The 26,033-nt window shown below is 40.1% G+C and overlaps 1 protein-coding gene across 26 annotated transcripts in view; it reads left to right on the top strand.

The window, feature by feature from the left end:
• The window catches only part of RIMS1 (regulating synaptic membrane exocytosis 1), a 326,183-nt gene that overhangs the window by 200,266 nt on the left and 99,884 nt on the right, over positions 1–26,033 (top strand). For 13 of the 26 annotated variants that reach the window (XM_048496029.1, XM_048495968.1, XM_048495959.1 and 10 more), the window contains 10 exons: positions 622–745; positions 2,577–2,633; positions 5,050–5,096; positions 6,737–6,763; positions 6,978–7,090; positions 12,621–12,751; positions 15,827–15,998; positions 16,121–16,277; positions 19,833–19,904; positions 24,373–24,529. In XM_048496029.1, coding sequence (XP_048351986.1) covers positions 622–745; positions 2,577–2,633; positions 5,050–5,096; positions 6,737–6,763; positions 6,978–7,090; positions 12,621–12,751; positions 15,827–15,998; positions 16,121–16,277; positions 19,833–19,904; positions 24,373–24,529 — 1,057 coding nt within the window. The remainder of the gene's footprint in view (positions 1–621; positions 746–2,576; positions 2,634–5,049; positions 5,097–6,736; positions 6,764–6,977; positions 7,091–12,620; positions 12,752–15,826; positions 15,999–16,120; positions 16,278–19,832; positions 19,905–24,372; positions 24,530–26,033) is intronic. The other 13 variants (XM_048496050.1, XM_048496001.1, XM_048496133.1 and 10 more) reach the window with 3 other exon arrangements.

The raw sequence follows: 26,033 nt of genomic DNA, 5'->3' as shown, positions 1-26,033 counted from the left end.
GGGATATCCATATACTTCAGAAAAAGAAGCAATTTAGCATGGAAATGTTTGAGGCCCTTCACAATAGATGTAGAAATCTGCCTATATGCTCCAGCTTTGATTTTGGTATTTTAGATTGGGGGTATTTTCTGTTACATAAGGAAACTTTGGCAGTCTATGGTTGCCACCTCTGGTCTCAGAAATTCCTGGAGATTTGGAGTATGTTGAGCAATTTGGGGAGGAATTTCAGCTAGAATTTATGGTATATCATGGAGTCTGCCCTAGGAAGCTGCATTTGCTCCAAGGGAACTAATCTGTGGAGATCAGTTGCAATTCCAAGAGAATTCTGGACATTTACAACCTTGTCTGGCACATAGTTCTGTGAACTGCAGTTCTTCTTGCAGAAAAATAATGAAGTCTGGATCAATAGAAAGTTGTGGTCTTTACTTCTCTAGAATATTCTTTAGTGTTCATGGTGTTAACAAAACTGTAATAAAAATAGGCTGTGTTAATCTTTGTTATCTGAATGTGCATCCAAAAGGGGAAAAAAACTTTTTTCTCTTTGTAGGTGTGTATGCATGTATATGTATGAATTGCCAAAAAAAACCAACAACCCAGCCCTGTCTTCTTTTTAAATTCAAGGTGATGAGGTTCTAGAATGGAATGGTAAACCCCTTCCAGGAGCTACAAATGAAGAAGTTTACAACATTATTTTAGAATCTAAATCAGAACCTCAAGTTGAAATTATTGTTTCAAGGCCCATAGGGTAAGTTATAAATGTATAATATTAATGTGCACCTTTGCAAACATACAATATTAAATGTAGATATTTTTACCACTGTCATATGTATGTAACTAATCCAAAAGCATTAGAGACAATTTCCTGTTTAAATATGTTTCATAATCCATTTCTGCCAAAACATACATACTGTTTTTTGTTGTTGTTTTTAGTTGACATATAACAAGGTTTAAGTAGTGCCATGCAGTACCTCTGTAGAACCTCTGTTAATTGGATTGACCTCTTGGGAAAATCATGCTGAAATAATTAACAGAACTTGTACAGCTGTGTTTGAGAACTGAAGCAAAAATGGGCAATATAAAGGAAGAAAAGCGTATCCAATCTTATTTTTTCTTTATATTCTACTTAAAAGACATGAACATTTGAACAAAACAGATGAACAGGAAAACCAGTTAGTGAGGGAATGTGAAATGAAACATGCAAGTCTTCATCAACTGGCAGAAGTGGGGACAAATGAGGGAAGGAACTCTGTAAATGTGGTACCACAATGAATAAATGCTTTCTAAATCCATCTAGAGGCAGATGGTAAGAACAGCCAGGAAGGATCTCTGAAGATATCTGCAGTGGCAGGATAAGTTCATGGGGGAAGTTGGTGTTCCTTCAGATATGTTGGTCCCAAGCCATATATGGCTTTAAAGGACAATACCAGCAACCTGTATTGTACTGGAAGCTGATTGAGAGTCAGTTTAGGTGGAACAAGACTGGAGTGATATGGTCCCTAAAGCCTACTCCAGCATTCTGGCTGCAAAATTCTGTGCCAACTGTAACTTCTGGACACTTTTCCAGGGCAGCCCTATTGATAGCACATTGTGGTAGTCTCATCTATATATTCCTAGGGCTTATATACCATAGAAGCAAGATCTTTTTTTATCAATGAAAGGCCAAATTGGTAAAAACTACCTCTGGCCCCTGCTGCCACATGTTTACCCAACAAGAGGCCTTTACTTACAGCACTGTCAATATGCATAGTACTTTACGGTATGAATCAACACACATGTTGCCCTGTCTTCTAAAACATGTATGTAAATGATTCATTTCTTTGAAACATATATTCACATATACATATTGCAAGATAATATGAATTCCAGCATAGGCATATTGAGTTGATTCTTACCAGCTTTTTTGTCTTCAAGAGAGGGAGATGGAGCTCTTTTGACCACCGAAAAGGCTCCGCTGTGGACTGTGGGGTCCACATGGACAAAGAGCAGTGCTGGACAGCAGCTCCATTAAGAAGAGATCAAATTGTAAAACTTGTAAGATCCAACCCACTGTATACTAAATTCTGTATGTGTAATGTGCTGTCAAGTCACAGCTGATTTATGGCAAACTCAGCAAGAGGCTTTCAAGGCAAGTGAGGAGCAGAGATGGTTTGCCATTTCCTTCCTGTGCATCTGGAGTGGACTCCAGCCAAGAGGGAAGGATGACAGGGAAACCCAGTATGAGGACAGAGGCTGAACCACCTTTGCCAACCCTCCTTTAAAGGACCAGCACAAACCAGGGGGAAATCTCCAGTCCCTATACCCCCAAGGTCCTGCAGTCACCAACCAATAGGTGGCGTGGAGCCTCAGTTAAGAGCTGACAAGAGATGCAGCTGCCCGACTCCTTTGCTCATCCCTACCTGGGTGCCAGGCAGTTAGCTGAATTTCTGGACGGAAGAGGAATATGCTCTGTTAATTTCCAGGTAGAAAGCATATTAATCTAACTGGTATGTGGCTTATTTACATGCTATGGCATAATTTGTTTAAAGCTTTTTGTTAACTTCTCCTTATTGCATTTTCTTTCTTTTTGTTATTGTAAGACTTTTCCACCGGCTTCATTCAGCAAATTCCATCAGACGCGTATATAAATCCTTCTAGTGAGTTGTACAGTTTGTGTCATTCTGAACAGTTTTCAGCATCAGTAGCTAGAGTCACGGCTCTCACCTTTCTCTTGTCCAACACACCTCCTCCTGTTTGTGATTGTACAGATATTGTGGAACTGCCAACCACAATATTATCAGTATGGTGTTTACTGAAATTGATGTTTGTCAGTATAATAATGTGACCTTATTTCATTCATATGCCACACAAGTGATGACTTTTCACTACCATAAATATTTTCTAATTTAGAGATTAATTAAAGTAAAACCTAAGAAAGGCATGGCTCAGATATAACACCAAACCAGAAATAACCCTGTGTGAATGAATCTGATGCTTATGTGCTACAAACCATCTTTGTTTGGAATTCTAGTTTGGTGGGAGACCAGAAACCAAAGCTCATAGTTTGCCTGTAATGCCAAATTATGACTTGTGCGAAACTGGAAGCAGAGCTTTTTTTGGTGTGTGTGATAGTACTTACTGCTGCGAAGTACTCGCACCTTGGGGGGGGGAGGGGGGGGGGGCTTTCCCAGGTCCTAAGGAGGGAATTGGTGGAAATCAGTGCAACTATGTGTGAGTACTGACACCTTCAAAACAAGAAAAAACTCAGTGACTGGGAGAAATTGATTCCAACCACATGGGGAGAGGAGGAAGAGGGAATGTATCAGTGTAGGGCTGTGTAAATACATCTAGGATTTTTCAAGGAAGGTGTGAGGGGTTACCTCCTTCTGGAATTTTATTAGTAAAAATTAAGTACTTCATGGCAGTGTATCCTTGAAAATTAACCCATGTGTTTCTTGTAAATGTGCCTCAAGGTAAGTGAGTGTGAAGAGAGTCATACTGGTGTAAAACATAATTTTAAATATTCACTGAATTAGTGGTAACTATCCCGGAAAAATCTGAGGATTGTATCACTTGTTTGTTCATTTGAATAATTTCAAAATGTGTACATGAGAGTGTGTGGCTGCAGGAAAGGAGAATTCAGGGTAGAGATAACTAGAAAAAGGATGGCAGGGTGGGGGAGAACATCCAGTGTCATAATGTCCTTCTATAGATCTATGGTATGGCTGCATTTGGAATACCCCTATATCCAGGTTTGGTTGCCATATTACAGAAGGCTCCTTAAAGTGCTGTAAATGATATGTAAAAGTACAAGTAGAACGAGCAAAGAGTTGCAGTACCTTTCCTATAAGGGAAGGCTAAGGAGGCCGGAGATTTTAGTTGAAAGGAAAAAGAACAGAGGAAGGCATGAGAGAGATTTACAAAATTATTCATCAAGTACAGAAAGTGTATAGAATTAATTTTTTTTCTCCTTCTCACATAAAATTAGAACTCTTTGGCACCAGTAAATTTGATTTGAAATTTGAAACAGTAAATTCAAGATTGGTATCGAGGAATGCCCTTGGATCTGGTCTTATTGGCTCTACCCTGTATCAACTCAGAGACTTCATTATGAGGGTGGTGTTGGCTACCAGCCTACTACCCAGGCAGTTAGGTGGGGAGAGTGAACTCTGGTGCCACATCCTTCAGCATTATTAAAGGGCTTGGAGCCCCAGGTTCAGTATGGAGGGTGACTCATAGAGAGCATAAGTTGGCAGCATAGGGCCCAAGAAGTAAAGCTGAAATGGATAGAGCAGCTATGAAAAGAAATGTCTAGTCGGGGCTGCTGGCAGCCAACAATATAAGCATTGAAACCCAATGAGAGATCGAGAGAGTACTGGCAGGAGAAGCAAACTTCTATCCAGTAGACATAGGAACCAAACTAGAAACAAGAGTGCAGGCCCCTCAATATAGGGGTAGGACCTGTGGGAATGAGGTTTGAAGAGGGAAGGGAAATAAAGCTTCCCTGAATGAGGATTGGTAGGAGAAATTGATAGGGTGAGACTAAGAGAGGACTGCAGGAGAGCATATAAAGAAGAGAGCTCAGTCAGCTGTGGAGGAAAGTGTGGGGCCCATCAGCTGAGGCATGAGGCAAACACTAAAAGCGTAGAAGGACTTGGAGGGAAAATCCCTGCTCCATCTGCCCCATTCAACAGAGAAAGCTGAAGTGCCCCTGTGTGTAAGTGGAAGACCCACAACAGGTTAAAAGAAGCATTTCTTCACTCAATGAAGAATTAACTTGTGGAATTCATAATTACAGGATGTAGTGAGGCTAGTTGGCTTTAAAAGGAGATTAGATGGATTGATGGAAAACAGCTCCATCAGTTGCTATTAAACTCTCATGGATAAATGAAACATCCATGTCCAAAGGCAGTAAACCTCTTAACACAAGCACAAGGAGAGCCTCTTAGAGCTCCACGTTCTACTTGTAAGCTTTTCAAGGGCAATTTGTTGGCCACTGAAAAAATGTACTAGATGTTCTGTGGAGATGCAGGTCTGGGTTTTCTCATTTTTCCCTTCTGTATGTACTTTTAGTGACATTCCAAGGATTCCTGAGACTTCTCATCCTCCACTAGAGTCTAGTGAGTATTGGCTTGATTCTTGTCTGTACTTGGCTCAAAACTATGCTCTGTCTTTCTGTGTTCATTCAGATATGGAACTAAAACTAATGAATACAGGAAAACAGCTAGCACTATCTTCATCTATAACTACTTTTAATATAGTGGCTGTGATCCTCTTAACTTTGATACTGTTCATCATTGGAAACTGCCCTGCCCCAGCTCCCTTTAAAGTGAATGCATCAGTGAACTGCACTAGTGAATGATGCTGAATGAAGCAATATGTGACATTTGAAATGTCAAACGGGTGAGACTGCAGTTTACCACTTCCCGGCTCATCCCACATTTTAAAGGAATTCTTGGAATTGATACAGCTTGATCCCACCACTAGCTAGTGACAGGCCTGCACACTAAATGTTAAACATTCCCCCAACGTTACTGTTTTGTTTCTTCAGTGCTGTAGAAATGTATAATAATGTTACACACAAAATTAATTTTGTTTAAAAAGGATTTTTTCTAGGAAGTATTCTGCAAAATTGGTCCACAGCGTATTTGCTTTTCATGTATTTCACATACCGCACAGTTACTTTTCTGGTGGTGCTCTTGTGACATTATCACACATTTACAACTCTCAAATTAGTTGGTTTAGTATTTAACTGCATCTCTCTAAACCACATTCAGTTGCCATCCTGATGGTGTTGTGATTGCATGTATATTATGGGCACCGCTTAGACACAGTTCATGGTTTATATATGGAGCATCCTAAGCAGATCTACATGGAATCCTGCTCAGGTTTATTTAGTTATCTTTCTACCTGAAAAATCACTCTGTAAATAATGTAATTCAGCTTCTTTTTCTGTTCCATGTGGTTATTCTCTGGCTGTATGTTTTCTTGCTGTATAACTCTAGTGTCCATGTATGATCTTGTTTTTGTAAAGAGATAAATAGCATCACACACCTGCCCAAACATACACATATAACATATCATTTTACTTTACATTGTAAAGGAGCAAATAATGTGGAGATTGTGTCACTTCTGTCTTCTTGTCTGAGAGATAGGAGCAAGCATCAGGTGCATTCTTTGATTTGAAGTATATACAGGTAAATACATGAAGCTGCCTCATACTTAATCACACCATTAGTTCATAAAGATCAGTATTGTATACTCTGACTGCAGTATTTCTTCTGGGTCTCAAGTTATAATATTTCTCATCACTTGCTACCTGGTCCTTTTGACTGCAAACATCAGGGGTTGAACCATGACCTTCTGCATCACTGAGCTCTAGCCATTCCCCAGACAACAATAAGCAATATCATGGGTCTCTGCCTGCAACAAGAATTTCTTCCTGCAGCAAAGATCTCTTTTCCCCCACCCCTTTCCAGTAATAATTTGAATACAGCATATTGACACTGAAAATTTTCTTGTGGAGACCAACCAACAGTATCAGAGCCCTTCTTGGTCTGATTACATACTCTGAGCTGATTCATTTTGTTTTTATCTTTGCTTGGAATTACTATGTTGAAAATAAAACATATTAAGAATTTTTGAGATAGTAATGTGAACATTTAGAGTTTTGAAATGTATTGTTTTAATTTTTCAACCATCTGCATCCTCCTATAATTTTCCATTTCTTCCATGTTTTTTTTAAAAAAAACTTTTGCAGCTTTGGAAAATAGGATAAAAAGGGAAGGTACTATGTTTCTTTTCTATGTTGTTAGAAGTAGTAGTAGTCAATAGGAGATCCCTGTTTTTTTTCTTTCTAATACTGATAGTGAAACCATTGGTTGATGTGTTGAGTGGTTGGTTGATTCAGTGGCCTTTGAACAAATAAAATTACAGTGGTGGTAGTAAAACTGATTATGATATATCTGGCATTAAATTCTGTTTTTCCACTATCTTTACAGGTTCTAGCTCATTTGAATCTCAAAAAATGGAACGACCATCAATTTCTGTTATTTCCCCTACTAGCCCTGGAGCCCTAAAAGATGCACCACAAGTTCTACCTGGTCAACTTTCTGTAAGTGAAAAGTTGTGTCGATATACATTTTGTGTGCTTCCAGACCTGCCGTTTTGTTTAGTTTTTGGGAGGGGAGCGAATCTTTATAGTTAGAAGAAAATGTGAATATGTTCATACATTTCATGTCTAACAAGGTGTGGATCTATAGAATCATAGAGTTGGAAGGGACCATATAGGCCACCTTAATGCAGGATCAGCCTAAAGGATCCCTGTCAAGTGTCCATACAGCTCCTACTTAAAGACTCATCACCAGCATGGGCAGCCACTTCCACAGCTGAAGTAGTTTTTCCCTAATATCAAGCTAGTCCCTTTCTGCCCATAATTTATACCCATTATTATTAATCCTATCTGCTCCCTGTTCTTCTCTAAGGGGCAACTTTCAAATACTTCAAAACAACCTCCTTTTGTTTTCAACTTCCTCTTCCAAACAAAACATGAATTATAAAAATGTAAAAACAGCTAACAATCATCAATCAATAAATAAGAACCATAAAACATTATAGATGGCTTTAAAACTCCCACTCCTCCCCCTTACTTGTACCCATGGGAGGCCAGATGTATATTGGCGAGATGTCGATATTATCCCGGCTGGCCAAATGCCTGGCGGAATAGGTCCGTTTTGCAGGCCCTGCAGAAACTCTGCAACTCCCGCAGGGCCCTGATCTCGCCTGGGAGCCTGTTCCACCAGGTAGGGGCCAGGGCTGTAAAAGGCCAGCCGGATTGCCTTGGGGCCAGGGATCACCAGCAAGTCTGCCTCCAATGAGCGGAGGGGCCTAGAGGGGCAGTACATGGAGAGACAATCCACCAGATAACGCAGGTACGAGGCCGCGAATGGCTTTAAAGGTCAGAACCAAAACTTTAAACATGATCCGGTACTCTATTGGCAGTACATTCACATGTACTGTTGTTAAGCCAGGTGTCATTGGGGTGTTGTGTAGTTTCCGGGTTGTAGTTCATCAGGTCTTGGAGATTTGAATTCATTTAAAGTATTCAGGTATTCCTGTACTGTTTATTTATTCTGTGCTGAACTTCCCCTACTGTATATTCTGATCCATTTCCCCCCAGTTAAGCTGTTTTTGTTTTTGTTTTTTGTTTTTTTTTGGGGGGGGGGGAAATGAGGCAAAGAAAGTGTTGAGTAGTTCTGCCTTTTTTCTGTCCCCTTTTAGGATTTCACCATCTTCTCCATAAAGTGACCCTATCATATCCTTTTTCTTCCTTTTGCTGCAGACATAATCCAAAAAAAGCATCCTTTTTTTATTGTTTTTAACATCTCTCGCAAGTCTGAGATCATTGTGAGCTTTAGCTTTTCTTACTTTCTTCCTACATTTCTTGGGTATTTGTTTGAATTCCGCTTTAGTAATTTCCCCCCTTTTCCATTTCTTGTGCATGTCCCTTTTATATCTTAGCTCACTTGAGAGTTCTTTAGACATACATCCTTGTTTCTTTAGACATCTCCCATTTTGTTCTCCTCTTTTGAACTGTTTGAAATTGTGCCTTCAAGAGCTCACTTTTAAGAAATTCCCATACATCTTGTACTCCCTTCTCTTAAGGAAGCTTTTTTTATTCTTTAAACTCATGGGATTCACATCAAGTGGAAGTTTTTTTAAGCTTCTTTACTTCGAAATCTGGAAGCTCTTTCTCTTAAAGTTTAGGAACATGTGTCTGGACTTAGATCTTAGGTATTAATGAACTCCCACTCCCCACCCTTTGTAAGGACCCTACCACTTCCACCCCATTAATCAGGTTATCATTGTTGGTTAGGAGCAAGTCTAAAATAGACTATCCCCTTGTTGCCTCGTCCACCTTCTGGATCATGAAATTGTCTGCAAAGTCAGTAAGGAAACTGTTGGACCTGGTAGTCTTGGTAGACTTTTAGCAAATATCTGGATAATTTAAATCCCCAATTACTACTATTTCTCTTCTTTGTGCAAATTTGGTCATCTGCTCCAGGAAGGCATAATCCAACTCTTCAGTCTGGCTTGTGGGTCTGTAATATCACTGTTGTTTTTCTCCCTCTTAATTTTTACCCCTCTTTAATTTTTACAGTTGCTCTCAACCTGGTTCCCAGGATTTAAGTCATGGACTTGCTCACAGGTGTAATCATCCCTGATATATAGTGCTACTCCTTCGCTTTTCCTAGTTGATCTATTTCTCTGGAGTAGATTGTACCCCTCAATTATTACATTCCAGTCATGAGATTCATTCCACCAGGTTTCAGTGATGCCTATTATATCATATTTATTATGCCGTGTTAAGAGTTCCAGTTCATCCTGTTTATTACCCATGCTTTGTGCATTAGTGTAGAGACAACTAATGCTTTGGTTCATGCCCTGCGGGTGCTTATTTAAGATTTTATCCCCTCACTGCTGATTTTTGAACTATTCGTTCAGTCCTCTCTATAACCTTCAATCTATTCTCTCTGTTACTAGGTGAACTCCTTCCCACTTGAATATTGTTTCCCTCCCCCACTTCAGTCAGTTTAAAGCCCTCCTGTTAAGTGGGGTGCTGTGTGGTTTCCGGGCTGTATGGCCGTGTGATCCTCTGAAGATGCCAGCCACCGATGCAGGCGAAATGTCAGGAGAGAATGCTGCTAGAACACGGCCATACAGCCCGGAAACCACATAGCACCCCAGTGATTCCGGCCGTGAAAGCCTTCCACAATACCTCCTGATACGTTTTGTCAATCTCCTAGCAAAAATGCTCTTCTCTACAGCTGTGAGGTGTAACCCATCCCTTGTGAGTGGTCCCTCTTCATGAAACCACAGACCACGATCCAAGAAGCCAAAACGTTCCTGGCGGCACCACCTGCAAAGCCAGTTATTCACCTCCACTATTCTTCTTTCCCACCTGGGCTCTTGTCCTTCAAGTGGAAGCAGAGATGAAATGACAACCTGTGCATCCAGTTCCTTCCACTTCCTTTTGAGAGCCTCAAAATTCTTTTGAGGCTCTCAAAATTCTTTTGAGGCTCTCAAAATTCCCGAAAGCTACGTCTAGCAATGTCATTTGTTCCAACGTGCATTAAAAGAAAGGGATAATGGTCAATGGGCTTGACAAGTCTTTTCAGCCTCTCTGTGACATCATGGATTTTTGCCCCAGGGAGACAGGACACCTCTTGATATATCTTGTCAGGCCTGCAAATGGCTGCTTCTGTCCTTCTGCTTGGTCCTTCTGCTTCTATGGATTATATTCTCCAGTTGCCCACCTCTTCTGTATGAGAGCTGCCACCCTCCTCAGAGGTGTCCTCAGTGTGTTCTCCACCCAGTATCACCTGCTCCATTCTGTCCAGAAAAGTCTCATACTTGTTAATGTGCTTAAGTGTGGATACTTATGTTTCAAGCTGCTGTACCTTCTCTGCTAACAAAGCATTTGCTGCAAGTGTAGCTACTCATATCCTCTGGCAGAAAAGCAAACATTCCACAGCTGTTGCAGGTGACAGCAGCAACTTCATGATGATCCATATTTAGTTGACTTATATTCTGCAGAACAGATTTTCAAAGTCTTTCTTTCAAAAGTCCTTCAAAAGTCCCCTTTTATACTTGACCCCTCTTTCAAAAGTCCCCTTTTATACTTGACTCCTCTTTCAAAAGTCCCCTTTTATACTTGACCACCAAAAAACCAAGTTAGCCTTGCTTCTTTATAGCCCAGCCCTGTTCACTGAGCTCCAGACTGTGACCTAAGGATTTAAGATTTTTGCCCTTAGTCACTATTTTATGTTTTGCTATCTCCCTGAAGATGGGTCCTTTTACCCAGAGAGTACAGAGATCTCAGAGAGTACAGTCAATGCTGCTACTCCTGAGCAAGTCAAAGAGTGAGTGGCAGTTGATTCAAATTGATAAAACAGAATCCCCACCCTTCAACAGCCTGAGGCAAACACACAGCCAACAACAAAGGAACCTCCCACACAGACAAAAGCTTCCCCAGGGCCTTAAAAAACAAACACACGATCCCTCAAAAACACAAACACCAGATAAGGATTGAGCTTTAATGATAACCCCCACAAAAAAACTCCCAGAGCTCACCTTTTTCTCACTGTCTTTTACCCTGGTCTCAGAGAGTTCAGTCCATGCTGCTGCTTCTGAGCAAGTCAAAGAGCGAGTCTTTTTGGAGTGTTCGCTACTCCTGCCAATTTGGTATCCTCTGCCCATTTAATGAGTAGGGCCTCCATGCCCTCATAGAGATTATTTATAAAAAATATTGAAAAGTACTGGATCCAGAACCAAGCCCTGCAGCACCCCACCGGACACGTGCCTCCAGTCAGATGAAATGCCACATTGACAATCCAGCACTGAAAAAGTGTGTGCTTCCTGGCCTTAGCATATGTATACAAAATACACTGCATCAGAGTCCTTAAGATGTTAACATTGGCATTCAAGCATCATGACTAATGTTGGTATTTGTTTATTTTGTTCTGTTATTCTAAAGCCATGCTTATTATTTACTTGCAAGGCATGATGTGCACAAAAACAAACTTCCATGGGTTGTCCCATATGTCTGCATAAGGCATTGTTGCAGGTATACAAACACTACGTTTCTTATTGAATTGATCTCAGTCCCCGTATGCTGCAGCCAGGTTGCTGAACCTCCTCTCAATCACCACGACTACTATTACTCCACAGTTTAGAAAATTTAAGTTCTCAAAAATTTCGAATTGTTAGAAATTATGTTATATGTTTTGGGTTGACATACGTGCAGCTGAAATTCTATGCACAAAATATTTTCATTTACATTTGCAAGCTATGTCAATTGTATTTTTCAAGCTGTCATCAACTGATGACCTGGAACCTCAAGTGGTGGATATTCATGGATGAAGAAGCCATCCAAATACAACTTCACAAATGTTCAATTAAGGCATACTGGCTACTTTATGTGAGACTGAGTAGAAAAATATTGAATATTGAAAAATATTGAATTATAAATCATTCTCTGGAAGCTTAACTCACACATTCAGATCATCCTTTCAAGTTCTGGTGGGTTTTCATTGGCTCTGTGGCCGTAGTCAGGATTTTCCAGGATTTCACCATCATTTCGTGGTTGAGATCTTCAGAGAGGTGTATCACAGAGGGAAGTCTGTTTCAGTGTGAAACAGACTTTTCTCTGTGATTCACCTCTGAAGATGCCAGCCACAGATGCAGGCGAAACATTAGGATGCAGTGTGAAACAGACTTTTCTCTGTGATACACCTCTGAAGATGCCAGCCACAGATGCAGGTGAAATGTTGGGAACAAAATCTACCAGACCACGACCACACAGCCCGGAAAACCCACCAGAACCAGTTGAATCCAGCTGTGAAAGCCTTCGACAATATTTTTATGCATGTCTGAATAAGGCCTAAGGCCTTTCCTTTCGGCAAAGTGTTTCATGATGAAGTGTAAGTGGAAAATGGAATTTACATTTGATAGGATGCTTTTTTTTTTTGCTGTTTTAAAATGAATATTTTTCTTATCTTAACTCCAAATCTGCAGGATAGAATAGGATATTAATCCAAATGAAAACATTTCCATTATTCATACATATTTATAATTTACCATAGGTTAAGCTATGGTATGACAAAGTGGGACATCAATTAATAGTGAATGTTCTTCAAGCAACAGATCTGCCGCCTAGAATAGATGGACGACCAAGGAATCCTTATGTGAAAATGTATTTCCTTCCAGATAGAAGGTAATACTTCAGATGTGACAGATATTTTACACAGTGAACAAATTTAATGTATTTTGTTTCCTTTGTTATATGTAAGAACTTTTAGTTTCATGTGAGCCATAAAAATAAAATAATGAATATATCTGTGATTAGCTAATTTTCTCTAACTTCTTGTTGTCAGAATCAGCAACAAAACTTGAATGGAAATCAAAGGGTTATTCCTGGATCTGACTGTGTGTGTTGGTGGGGGGTGGGGGAGAAGTGAAATCCAATCTGTCCTGCAGTATGGAAAATTAGCGTTCACCTGGATAATAATTCTAGAGAAATACCTGTGCTAGTTTGTTTTCAACAAAAAATAAATAAACAAGGCCCTGAGGCATAGTGGTAGGCTGCACTTTTTCAGTCAAAGCTCTGCTCATGACCTGAATTCATCTCCTGATGGAAGTTGGTTTCAGATAGCCAACTCAAGGTTGACTCAGCCATCCATCTTTCTGAGGTCGGTAAAATGAGTACTCAGTTTGCTGGAGATAGTGTGTATGATTGGGGAAGGCAATGGCATACCACCCCATAAATATAGTCTGCCTGATAAATGTCATAATGTGATGTCACCCAATGGGTCAGTAATGACCTGGTGCTTACACATGGGACTGCCTTTACTTTTTTCAAAAAAAATTGTGGCATCTTAAAGACCACCAAAATTTTATTCCAGCATAAACTTTCATAGATTAGAGCCCACTTCTTATGTAGGAGGTATAGAAAATTAACAAACTGTGGAATCAAGGACCTACAGAATGGAAGAAGTACAGGGTGAAATGTAATTCTGTAAAATTCATATCTAATCAAGAAAAATACAGAATTATTTACTAGTCAGGGTAAATTAGTTAACACCCAAAACGAATAAGGTTACGAAGCTTTTTCCATGCCTTCCTAATCCTTCTTGGTGAGCATTGTCCTTCATTTATTTATAACCGCCATTTTGATCCCACCTTTTCTTCAAAGGGCTCAGGATACTAAACCTTGCTTTCCCCACCCTTTTTCTTCAGCACAAATCTGTAAAGTAAACCTGAAAGACAATGGCCCATTCTGCACAGCACAAATGAGACATCCTGATGACACTAAAACATATCATAGATTAATGAAAAAAGGGGTAAGGTTACATAGACTTAAGAGCAGAATATTACAAGAGAACAGCTGATTGAGAACTCTGTTTTTTTATTCTGAAAACCTCTGCCAGAAATTTTGCTACCTCTAGGGTGATCTGAAAATGTTTGTCTTGAACAAAAAATGTACGTGGGATTGTTCTGTACTGCCTCTACATTACAACAATGGAGGGAAAATCTTTTGTTGATGCTCACTATGATAAAACTTGCAAAAAAGAAGAATATGTGGTAAGGTTTTGATATCCTAAGAATTACAAGGGCATAGTCTGAGAGGATAAGGAACACCTGTGAGCTTACCGTAAAGGTTTTCAGATAGAAATATATTTAGCCTTGCTTTTGTGAACAGCAGTTGAAAGTGAAAAACGCTCAGGGTTTTCAAGTAATTAGCACATCAGAATGGGACCACATAGTTTATATGAAAACAAGTCAGGGAGCAAGCAGCATAGTCACAGGACCAGAGATGGGCTGTAGCAATATCCTCTAATCTCTGTGCTAGAGATTTAAGTACAATGTGGTACTCCCAAACAGCTAAGAAGGAGGAAAAAAGACCAATTGAGGTGGCTTTTTCTTGCTGCCAGTTTCATCCACTTGCTGTAATAATCACGCTGTGAGAAGATCTTTATTTTCAGCCAAAAGCTAATGCTATGGTCCTGGCTGTATAAGTCAAAGGAAACTTTCCTGTTTCAAACAGGAGAACTGCATTTAAAATACAGTGTGATACCTTGAGGATTGCTCTTATAAATCTAGCTGAAGTCTATCTAGCTCCGGAGAGGCTCCACCAATCTATACTGCTACAGCATCTGACAGTTGCATCCCCACCTATACGTTAAATATTTTATAGTTAGAGCAGCATAATGTTGAGTAATAATGTAGAATGGATAATAGACCAATGTTCGCTTTCTTCAGGGCTAATTGTATTCAAGGAGCCAGAATGGTTAAAATTTAAGCCCAGGCATTGGAAGTTCCTAACCTACACTAAGGAGTGGCCATCAATAGGCCATCTACATTGTAAAAAATTTCCCTCAGAAACCATGACTGTAAATCATTTTGGTTGCTATAGTCAAGGAACTTCCACAGCAGCCCTAATCTGGAACCGGAAAGTATGACTGTGTCATATGCATATAGTCGAGTTGAATCTTCCTATTGCCTAGATGGGGAAGGTGACCATTACCTTTCAGAAGAGTTAGTGCAAGGCCATTAATAAATAAGACAAGAGAGTGGGGGCCAAAACACAACCTTTTCTGACTTCTTTTGACATAGATATTTCTTTAGTAAGCTGCCCCCGAGGGTAACATTTTACCAGTATCTGATTTGGGGCATGTAAAGCTCTTATAGGAGTCTTTTATTGCTCAGGACTACTTCTTGCTTCTTCCACAATTTGGCCCTAGGGATTGAATCAAATACAGCCTTTAGATTGATAAAAGTGGCAACAGTTTGCCATACATTTACCTTGAATATTTATCGCCCAAACAGGCAATTGTTGACCGGATACTGTTTTCTACTATATGAGGTTGTTTTATGGGTCAATTGACCACAACAATAAATCTTGTCTTGTATCTTTTCCTTTAAAAAGGCATCTTAGGGAGGAACTCCACATAGCTTTTCCCCAAAGCTGTTTTCAGAATGCCTTATTTCTATTCAATACATCTTTTTTTCAAGAGCATTTTAAAGTGCACCTTTCCCCCTTATGCCAACTGCAAGACAGCTCCTGCCTGTCTGTGCAGAAAGCAAAGCTCACAAGGCATCTTATTTATCCTACCCGACTATTTTGGTCTCTGATCAGTTTCACCAGTTCTGATCCATAGCCTACCTGCAGCACTGGAGTCAAGCTGACAGTGGTGCATCCCCAGCATCAATAATTCATCTTAAAACATACGGAGTGAGATTGGCAATATATAACTTGCTTGTTAATTTACAGTGATGTTTTCTATTTCAGTGATAAAAGCAAAAGGAGGACCAAAACAGTAAAGAAAAGCTTAGAGCCTAAATGGAATCAAACATTTCTGTATTCCCACGTGCATCGTAGAGATTTTAGAGAACGGATGTTAGAAATCACTGTCTGGGATCAGCCAAGAGTGCAAGAAGAAGAAAGTGATTTTCTTGGAGAGGTGATAACACGTGTTGGAATTGTAAAGTAAATGTAGTACTCTCAAGGCATTTTAAAGCATCTAAGGGCATTTGGTAGTCTCTTGATTTTAAACTAAGATGAACTTCATTACATTTCCTGCAGATCCTTATTGAGCTGGAGACAGCACTTTTAGATGATGAACCACATTGGTATAAGCTGCAGACACATGATGAATCCTCACTACCTCTGCCTCAACCATCACCTTTCATGCCCAGGAGACATGCCCATGGTGGAGAAAACTCTAGCAAAAAATTGCAAAGTAGGTGCCGAACTCCTGTTCATCCCCAGTAATAGTCTTGGCGCTTCTATTATAATGTAAGAAATGTATAACAAAAACATTTAAAAGACTACTTTTTAAAAACTTGCATTATATTTGACTTAATTTATACTAACTTCATTATGTCCCAAAAATGTGAATGCAATCTTCAGATCAATTACTCTGAATCAGTCCCACTGACTACAGCACATACTATGTTGTACAAGTCATTACAACTTACAGAATTACTTTATATTGCATAAAGTATGGATCCATCTAGGTCAGTATTGTCAACTGTGATTGTACTGGCTTTCCAGGATCTCAGGCACGCACAGGTGTATCTCAACACCTGCTACTGGAGATTGTTCTGTTAGTGCTAGGGATGTTATTGTTCTCTTTGTGCTGGGGATCTTATCATGGCAGGTAAAGCATATGCTTTACCACTTAGGCATAGCGGATCCCAATTTGGGTAGAGGAGTGAGGTGGATAGGAAGAAAATATGGGAATGATTTTCTATATGGGCAGCTCACTACTGAGGGAAGGCAAATGGCATAAGGGGCTAATGCTGGGTTGCACTGATGTGTTTGCCCACTCTGCCGGCATAACTGGCACTTGCGCCAGCGGGGAGGGCACACTAGGATGCACCTGGGCCTGGAAGATAGCCCAGCTGTGTTGGTGTCCTCTTGGATGCATGGTTGGGGATATTTTGGGAGTGTTCCCAGAGGTGGAACTGTTGTTAGATTTATGCCAAAAATTGGTGTTTCTTCTATGAGACTCTTTGGGCTGCAGGAGGAATTTTGAATTTCCCTTTGGAGGAGGCACAATGCCACCTTTTTCATGCCACCCCAAGCTGTTGCAAGGCTCCACCCAGTGGTCGGATTCAGCAGGTTCACACCACTTCGGCAGAACCAGTTGTTAAAATGATGCTTGTTAAATCATTTGAATCCCATCACCAGAACTGATTGTTAAATTATTTGAATCCCACCACTGGCTCCACCCCCACATCTGGATTGCACTGTAAATCACAATGAGTGAAAATCACAAATACGTCTAAGTTTTATTCAGAATGTAGCATAAACTATTCTTTTTAAAAAGAAACTTGTTTAGAGTCTAATGTTGGTTTATTACATTGGATCCGTCTTTTCATATTGCCTTAAAATCACCTTTGTTTTTGTGTATACTTCGGATGCTGATCACAGCTCAGAGTTCCAGAGAACCATGCACATGTCCAGAACTTTAGAAACTTGAGGGAAAGCAACTGTGCTACATAGCTTGTCTGATAAAGAGATGGCAAACCACCTCTATTTGCTTCTTGCCTTGAAAACTTTTCAGGGTTGCCATAAATTGGCTACCACCAAAACAGAAAAAAATCATTCATAAATCTTGTTATTAAATGAAATGTTTATTTAATTTGGTCAATTTGAGAGATGACTAGTCCCAGCACAGCATAGAAAGCTGCAGTACTGCAGTCAAAACTCTGCTAATGATCTGTGTCTGATACTGACAAAAGTCAATTTGAAGCAGCAGCTCAGGGTTGACTCAACCTTTCATCCTTCTGGGGTTAGTACAAATGAGCACCCAGGGGGTAAATGTAGATGACTAGGGAAGACAATCACAAACCACTGTGTTAACTTAGTCTGCTTAGTAAATGTCGTGATGTGATGTCGCCTTGTGGATCAGTAATGACCCTGTGCTTATACAAGGAACTACATTTTTTTTAACTTAGAGCCCACGACTTGGGACAAAATATAGGGCTAAAATAAAAACACACTCAGTATATGTACCGAATTTTGCATCATTCTAAACTGTAAGGTGTTGATTTTGGAATCTGAGGTTGATTTTGGAATCTGCATCGAACAAGGTAGGCAGCTTTATAGTTCAGTGCCAGTAACTTGGCCAATACCACATATTTGTTATTTTAAATGTTGTTACTACAATTGTAACAATCTGCTAGCTAGAACCTTTGTGCTGAGCTTTCAAGACAGACAAAAGATACATGCTTCTCTGACTTTTTACATGAATTTGCGGATGGGAAGAGGAATGAGAAAAAACAGGGAGCAAAAATATAGGAAAACAACTTTGAAGCTTCAAACAGCTCTTTGTAAGGCAGAATCTACTACTTTAAGGCGTTAATATATCTACTGCCTTTTTCAGGCTATACGACTTGCATGGAATGAGTGATAGGGTTGCCAGGCCTGGCCAACAACCTGTGGGAGTCTGGGGAGACATGACGTAAAAAGGCTGTTGTCAGTGAAGGCATTATTTCACATCTGGGGGAAACCATAGACTTTTTGACAATTCCTAGAGAGGACTAATGTCATTTTCTGAGGAAGTGACATCACACCATTGGTGATGTCAGCTATTTTTTTAGTATTTTTGCTACACACCCATACACCCACGTCCCCCTCAGAATGCTGGCAGGAAGGAGCTAATAGCAGAGCATTCTAACAACTCCACCAAGGGGAAATCTTTTATATTGATGGACTCTGTCTATTCTTTAGCTCATACCTTTTGCAGGAACTTTGCTGACTTTGGTTAAAGTCAGACAAGCTCAGGGATTACACAGTGCCTTTATTCCCAAGGTTCAGGAACTTCCCTGATAACTTGGGGAAGCATCTGTGTAGTAGTTCCTTGAAGACCATGACATCCAAACTTTAGGGAATGATGCACTTGTAGTGTCCAAGGTTGGATGATAAAGGACAAATTGAGAACAAAGTCAAAAGTCCACTGAAAAAAGAGACGTTTTTATTGCAGTGACAAAAGTGAAAAAGAAACTCAAAGAAATCAGATCAGTTCAAGTTTATAGATATACGTGTCATTCCAATGCTTTTTAGTGGATCAGTTTAAATATTCAGATGGCAGTCATCTAGTGTACAGTAACTGCATGATACAAAGTGTGTACAAATGTGAGCCAGGACAATCATTCAAATATTTAAATTTTGAGCCACTGCACAAGCATAGCCAGTTAGAATACTGGAAGTTAACATGGTAGGGCATCATTTGTACTTCATTAGTGGTTTCCCCCTTCAGTGCCCCAATAATGCAATGTTTACGTGTCTCTGGATGAGACAAAATGGGAAGTGAGATGGCAAAGCCAGCAATGCATGCACCATTCTAAAGGTTGTCTGGAGAAAATAGAAAGCTGTAATCCTATGTCTCCTTTTGGTTTGGTTTGGTTTGGTTTTAATTAGGAATGAATTCTGACTAGCTGGGCAGAGCTCACTTGCTGTGCCTATCATGACAGGCATTTAATCTTCCTTTTGTCACAGCAGCTTGGCTCATGTTTCTACTACCGTAGCTAATATCTTTCTACAGGGTCTGAGTGCCCATTGCTTTGATTTCATCGGTAAGTATGTGAAGGACCGAAGCTGTAACCAGAGTGTATCCCTTTCTGAGCCATTATATAATTGCTTTTATTATAACCTTGTATTTTATATTTAAATGCAAGCCCATATTTGGATCTCCAGAGTAACTGGATTTTTTTTTACTGAAGCATATTTTTACCCTTTTACAAAAGAACTAAGTACACAGGTATCTATTTGCCTTACTGTTGCACAGGATCTCAGCGAATCAGTGATAGTGACATCTCAGATTATGATGTTGATGATGGTATTGGAGTAGTTCCTTCAGGTGCGTGTGTGAAGAGCATGGTCCTGCCTTTTTTTTCTTCCTCCTCTTTCCTATAGTTTAGATTTTCCCAGTTTTTAAAAATAATGCATCAAAAAATGATATTTTCTAAAAAATAGTTGAGCTTACCATTCCATGGTGACCTTTATTAAATTTGCTCAAAATTTGCAGTGGAAATGTTAAGTATTTCTGTTATACAACAGATCATTTTTGTATGTTCCCTGTGTAAAAGCTGCTTTCTGAAATTACTTAGCAGTGGTTATGTACATAAAAGAAAATGCAAACTGCTAGCAGTCAGTGTGCAATAGAATTTGAATTTCCAGTTTCCATTCATTTTGCTAGCTCTTGCTTACAATTGTGACAGGTTCTCCATGGAATATTTTGAAACTGCATGGCTGTATATTAACATGCATGAAGCATGGGGTATATCTTTTTATACTTTTCATAATCATTCATAAGTTATTACTATCCAAAATGTGTTTCCAGTTACTCCAGCGAGACAAAGGTTGTACTGTAGATAGCTCTAGTGTAGCAAAGCAGTGAAGTTGACATTTTTTTCACTGCAACTGATCATCAAACTGAACAGGTAAACCACTGATCATAATAAATGAAATGATGATGATGATGATGATATCAGCATGAAATGGAAAGACATCTTGCATTTTTGGATAGCTTATCAGCTTCAGTATAAACTTTCTAGCTACTTCCGGTCTCTCTGTCTCAACATAATCTGTAGTAATTCAACTATTACTAAAGTAAACAAACAAGGCAATTATGTGGTATTACAGAGGTTACAGAGCCCTGTCCATACCCAGGGTTTGATCTCATTGGAAGTCACTGGCTGAAAGTTGATTCAGCCTTCCATCCTTTTGAAGTTGATAAAATGAGTACCCAACTTGCTGGGGATGAAGTGTAGATGACTGGGGAAGTCAATAGCATACCCAGTAAACATTGGTCAATTCCACACAGAAAATGTAGAACGGGTTTCAGTTTTATGAGGAACCCATTTTCCTTTTCCACATTCACATGTGTGCATGTAAGCAATGACAGGAGCCCATGGAAACATCCAGGTTGCTTTCATGCCTTTGCACGGAGACACTTCTCTTTAAAAAAAAAATCCTTTAAAAAGTCCTTCTGCATATGCAGGCATGTAGCAATGAACTCCCATAGCCATGCCAATCATCGAACAGTACAATCAACTATACTTGTGTAGCTACACAGGTGCAGCATACAAAATTTTAAAAGGGAGGGGAGTCTCCCTGGAATGGCAGGGCACTGGCAGACAGATTCTTCCTGACCATGAATGGTGCAGTGGAAGGGAGGGGGGGTAAAGTGCCTCCTGCCAGGCTGTTCGCGCAGGAGCAGCTCCAACCTGGGATTTTTCAAAAGGATTGCTGCTTTAGCAATTTTTGAAAATCCTGGGTTGAGAGAAATAAAACAGGACAGGCTCATTTTGGGGGCAGGACCAAAACAGTTTACATGTCATCCTACACCCATTAAATTTGTTATGTTTGGAATCTACCATTGTCTTCCTAATAAACATTGGGATGTGATGTCACCCCATGGGTCTGTAATGACTCAGTGCTTGTACAGCAGACTACCATTACCCTTACAGAGATTACTAAATATGTTAAAGATGGTAGAAAAGTCATTTTAGTTCCGGCATGGTTAATCTCAGTGGGTTTAGTTTGAGAAACTCTGCACAGGAGTGCTCTGTTAGAGATTCAAACCGAACAAATCTAGCCAGTAACGTAGGTATAGATTTTTTATGGGATGGGTTTGGGGTATGGCCATGTCCCCACCCGCCCTGGAGGCATGGCCATGCCTCCTCAAGCCCCGCCCCTGGCCTCAGTGCTTATAAAAGCAGCTCTCTGAGGCCAGGGATGGCAGACTCGCCTGCCCCGAGTGGGATCCCAGCTGGCATCTGGCTGTCCCTTCTGCCCTCCCCTCCAAGCAAAGGCGTAACTAGTGCAAAATCTGGTGTTTTGTCCCCCCCCCCCCCCGGACGGCTGCTGTGATGCTGGAATCCACCCCCAACAGCATCACTTTCAATGATGTTTCAACTAGGGAGCCCAGATTCTCCTTTTAAATCCACCTTAAAGGGATAATCTGGGGTTTCCAGTTTAAATAACATTGAAAGTGATGCTGTTTTGGGGTGGATTATTCCCCATCCTGAAACAGCATCACTATCAATGTTTAAACTGAGGACCTCAGATTCTCCCTTTAAATCCATGCCGAAGGTGGTGGACTTAAAAGGAGAATCTGGGGAAATTTGGGGGGTGCTTGCAGTCAGGGGTGCAATTGTTAAGCTAGCAGCACCAAACTTTCAGGGTATCTTTAGGAGACTCTCCCTGCAGGTTGGCTTCTGCCCTCCCCAGAACCCTCCCCAGGGCCTCATAGTTCAATGGGAGATTGAATTATCCATAAAAACATTTTCAGAGAAGCTGGACTTCTTTTTGTCAAGTACTGGAAACGTGCTATATGGAGCAAGCATGTTTAATATTCACTGAGTCTGTAAATTGCTTAAATGTAAAAAAAAGTATTATGTTAATTAAGTATTAATATTGGCTCATTTTATCATATTAGTGTAAACAAATATGCAATGTTTGTTTTATCTTATTATTCCATTGCATTTAATCCCATTATTGGGACATATATTTACAGTCCAAACATACACATTTGAAGTAACAGCAACTGTATTAATTACAAACACTTTGCTAATATTGGGGTACAATTTCAGAGGGTATAGAGTTATGAACCCTCAAAGGTGTAGTCCTCATATCCTACTAGCTCCCATTGGACCCCCTTTGGGTGTCCATAACTTTGGAACCCCTGAACCAAACCAAACCAAACCTGGGTGGTATAATCAGGAGAGTCTCCCAAAAAATCCCTGAAATTTTGGTGCTGCTAGCCTAAGAACTGTGCCCCCTGCAGGCCATAAAATGAACAAACACTTAAAAATACAAAAAAATCACAAACGGGGGCGGAGCTTTGGACATGTAATGTGGGGTTAAACCCGAGACCCCTTACCTAGCTTGAATCTAGCTTTTCCTGACATTGTTTCCTTCTTTCTGAAAAAGTACTTGAGCATAACTGCTTACATCAGCCCATTGGCTACAGCAATGAATCCAAATAACTTTACTAGTGTTTTGCTATCTAGCTTACCTCATTTGTTCCCTGAATCCCTGGAAGTATTAATACCCTGAGCTGCAACACATTTAATGAAGTAGTGTATTATACTTTCTGTATTTGTGTGTGATGAAAGTGTGTGAAGCCTTGACCATCTTTAGGATAAGAATTCAATTTAATGTCAAAGTAATTAAAACTAAAAATTCCATCCCTTTGTCATTCTGAACTTTTCTACGTGTGCCACAGCCCATCTTCCATTCCACAAAGCAGCCACACAAGATTTATGAAATGCATGCAGTATGATTGAGTTGCATATATTTTGAGAATGGTTCCCTCATTCGCTGTTGTGGAATTAAAAAAAAAAGGATCTTTAATGTTCAAATCCATGTAGCAATTCCTTATGATTTAGAGATCTGATCTGCAGCTTGCTCGTGATATAACCTGGTCTGAGACAATTAAAGCATATTTGTCCTCAAGACTTCATTTAATATGTCTGTTCTTTTCCTCCTGCTGGTGGGAGACTGACTGTTGATATGCTTTTGCCTCCTACTGGAAGATTTTCCATGCAATTCTGTGGCTCATCAATGCATTATTTGCACACAGTTTTTCTTATGAGAGACAGACTATTAATATCTGGGTGGGTAAAAGTACTGCTGATTAAATGGAAAGTAACTCTAGTGTTTAGCTTATGCAAAGAATTTGTGGTCTTGATGGCATTTTGGTGCCTTTCTCTTTTACTTGTTTTTTTTCTATCCATCTAGCTTTGTTCTGTGGTGAATGGGCTCTCCAACTAATGACTGTTAGTAGCTATGTTTAGTTAAACACATTCTGTGAATCAAATTCTCTATTCCATACTCATGTCAGCACTTAATTTAAATGAAACTGAAACACAGGCTTCAATCCTAAATTTACCGATAAGCAATCCCATTGGTTGCAAGAATCAAAGCTACAACTTTGTTTCAATATTGCAGCCTCAGATTTCATTTAAAAATACAGAAAAGAGTTGAAAAAGTGACCCTAGTGGCAAATAATATTCAGATATTATATCTGCTCCTGATCACTTTTTTCCTCTTTGGAAATGTTGCAGTCTTGCACGTAAATTCTCCTCTTTTTGTATGTTTTTTTGTCTTCTCTCTCCCCCACCCTACTTTTTATAATGTATTACATTCAGATGATGTTAAGTGTTAGCACTTGCTGCATGACTTTTGGGATTTTTACTAGTTAAATAGCAAACTGAAAATCTTGTAATCTACAAGAGACGCCTTCTTAGATAATTGGTACAAGTATGAATAGTTTGTCATTCCTTACTAAAACTAACTATGTTTTGTTGTACTTTTACCAGTAGGCTATAGGTCTGGCACTAGAGAAAGTCATTCTACAACACTGACTGTGCCAGAACAGCAAAGAACAACCCATCATCGTTCACGATCTGTATCTCCTCACCGTGGTGACGATCAGGGCAGGACCCGTTCTCATTTACCAAATGTGCCATTACAGAGGTAGGCTTCACCATACAGCTGCTTTCATCATGGAAATACATAATGAATTTTCATATCCCGCTGAAATTGGTGAGAACGATAAGAGTGTGATCAACTATCCCCTATTAACATTAAGGCAAGTTACAGTGCTATCCTAAACAAGGGGTACACCCTTCTAGGTTCATTGATTTCAGTGAACCTCAATGTACGTATGTACTGTTAAAGTGTTTGACTGAAGTTAGATCATATTTGTGAAATACAAATGTATGAAAGTGATGTTAATGTTTGAAAGTGATGCATGCCATGGCTGATGCCATTTCTCTAGAGCAGCATAACTATTCCACATAATATGTGGGTGAAGCCAATCTGTTGGTCCTCATCAGTGGAGACAAAAGTTGATGGTTTTATGTTCTCTTCTAGTTGTAGAAGCCTCATACAGGAGCTATATAAAGCATAGAACAACCTAACATACAGAGAAATATGACTTTATTGTGTACTATTTGGAGGAAGTATTCAGTGTTGTATTTTCCTTAGTGAATTTCTTGAGGGTGAACAGTTGCTCTTCAGGAACAACAAATTAAGGTGGTTATTATAATATCAAGGAGTAAATAAATATTTCACATGCACCTGATGCAACCCATCGTCCTCATCCAATTTTAATGGTGCAGAGATCCTTTGCATGACAGAGAGCATTCTGGAATCCTTTGCTTTGTCACGTGGTTATAGTAAAAAGCAAAGGAATGGGACAGGGAAGAAGGAAGGGAAACTGAGCGGTTTGGTTTATGTCCCATAAAAAAGATACAATAATCTGGGGGAAAGGAACCATGGCCCTTTCCGCAGCGAAGACAGGCCGTAGAAACAGCCTCTGGGATGGCAAAACGCTGCCCTCTGGGTAGGCTCATTCGACGGGGCACAGTTATGCGCAGCCGGCCGCCTTTTCTACGCTAAACGGCGTAGCATGGCTGGATAGAAAAGCCATCCTCTCCTTTCCCCCTCTCGCTTCGATTCTTAACATGCCTCTGGCGCGCCGCCCAACTGGTCGCTAAGTTTCTCCTGGGGATCACCCCCCGCCCCATCAAGCACTTCTGGGAGCAGTAGGGCAGGCGCGGCGCTATCGTCCCAGTAGTTTCTGGGACCATTCGTGTGAACTGTCCCAGGGGGGTTGGGTCGGCGTCATGTACGCCGACCCAACCCCCATCGTGGCAATGCGGAAACGGCCCATGAAAGGAAAAGTGGAGAGGAGAGACAATAATGAGTAATTTTTTTTCAGTCACTCTGGAGGACAGATGCTGAAAAAAGGGGGCTGATGGTTGAGAAGTGGGATTAGCTAGTATAGCTTATATAACCAGGGACACAGATATAAAAACTGATTAACCCAGTCAATAGGCCATGAATCAGGTAAAGCTTCCCTCAAGAAGTCTTGCTGTGGGAAAGCAAGCTGGTTTCATTGAGTTTTATTCATTTTCTGCCTCCTGTCCTGTGTGTGTGTGTGCATTTTACTACCAGATATGGTTATATTCTAATT

The sequence above is a fragment of the Sphaerodactylus townsendi genome, linkage group LG01 (genome assembly GCF_021028975.2).
Source record: "Sphaerodactylus townsendi isolate TG3544 linkage group LG01, MPM_Stown_v2.3, whole genome shotgun sequence".
In the NCBI taxonomy this organism is placed as follows: Eukaryota; Metazoa; Chordata; class Lepidosauria; order Squamata; family Sphaerodactylidae; genus Sphaerodactylus; species Sphaerodactylus townsendi.
This window is presented reverse-complemented; position numbering and strand designations above follow the sequence as displayed.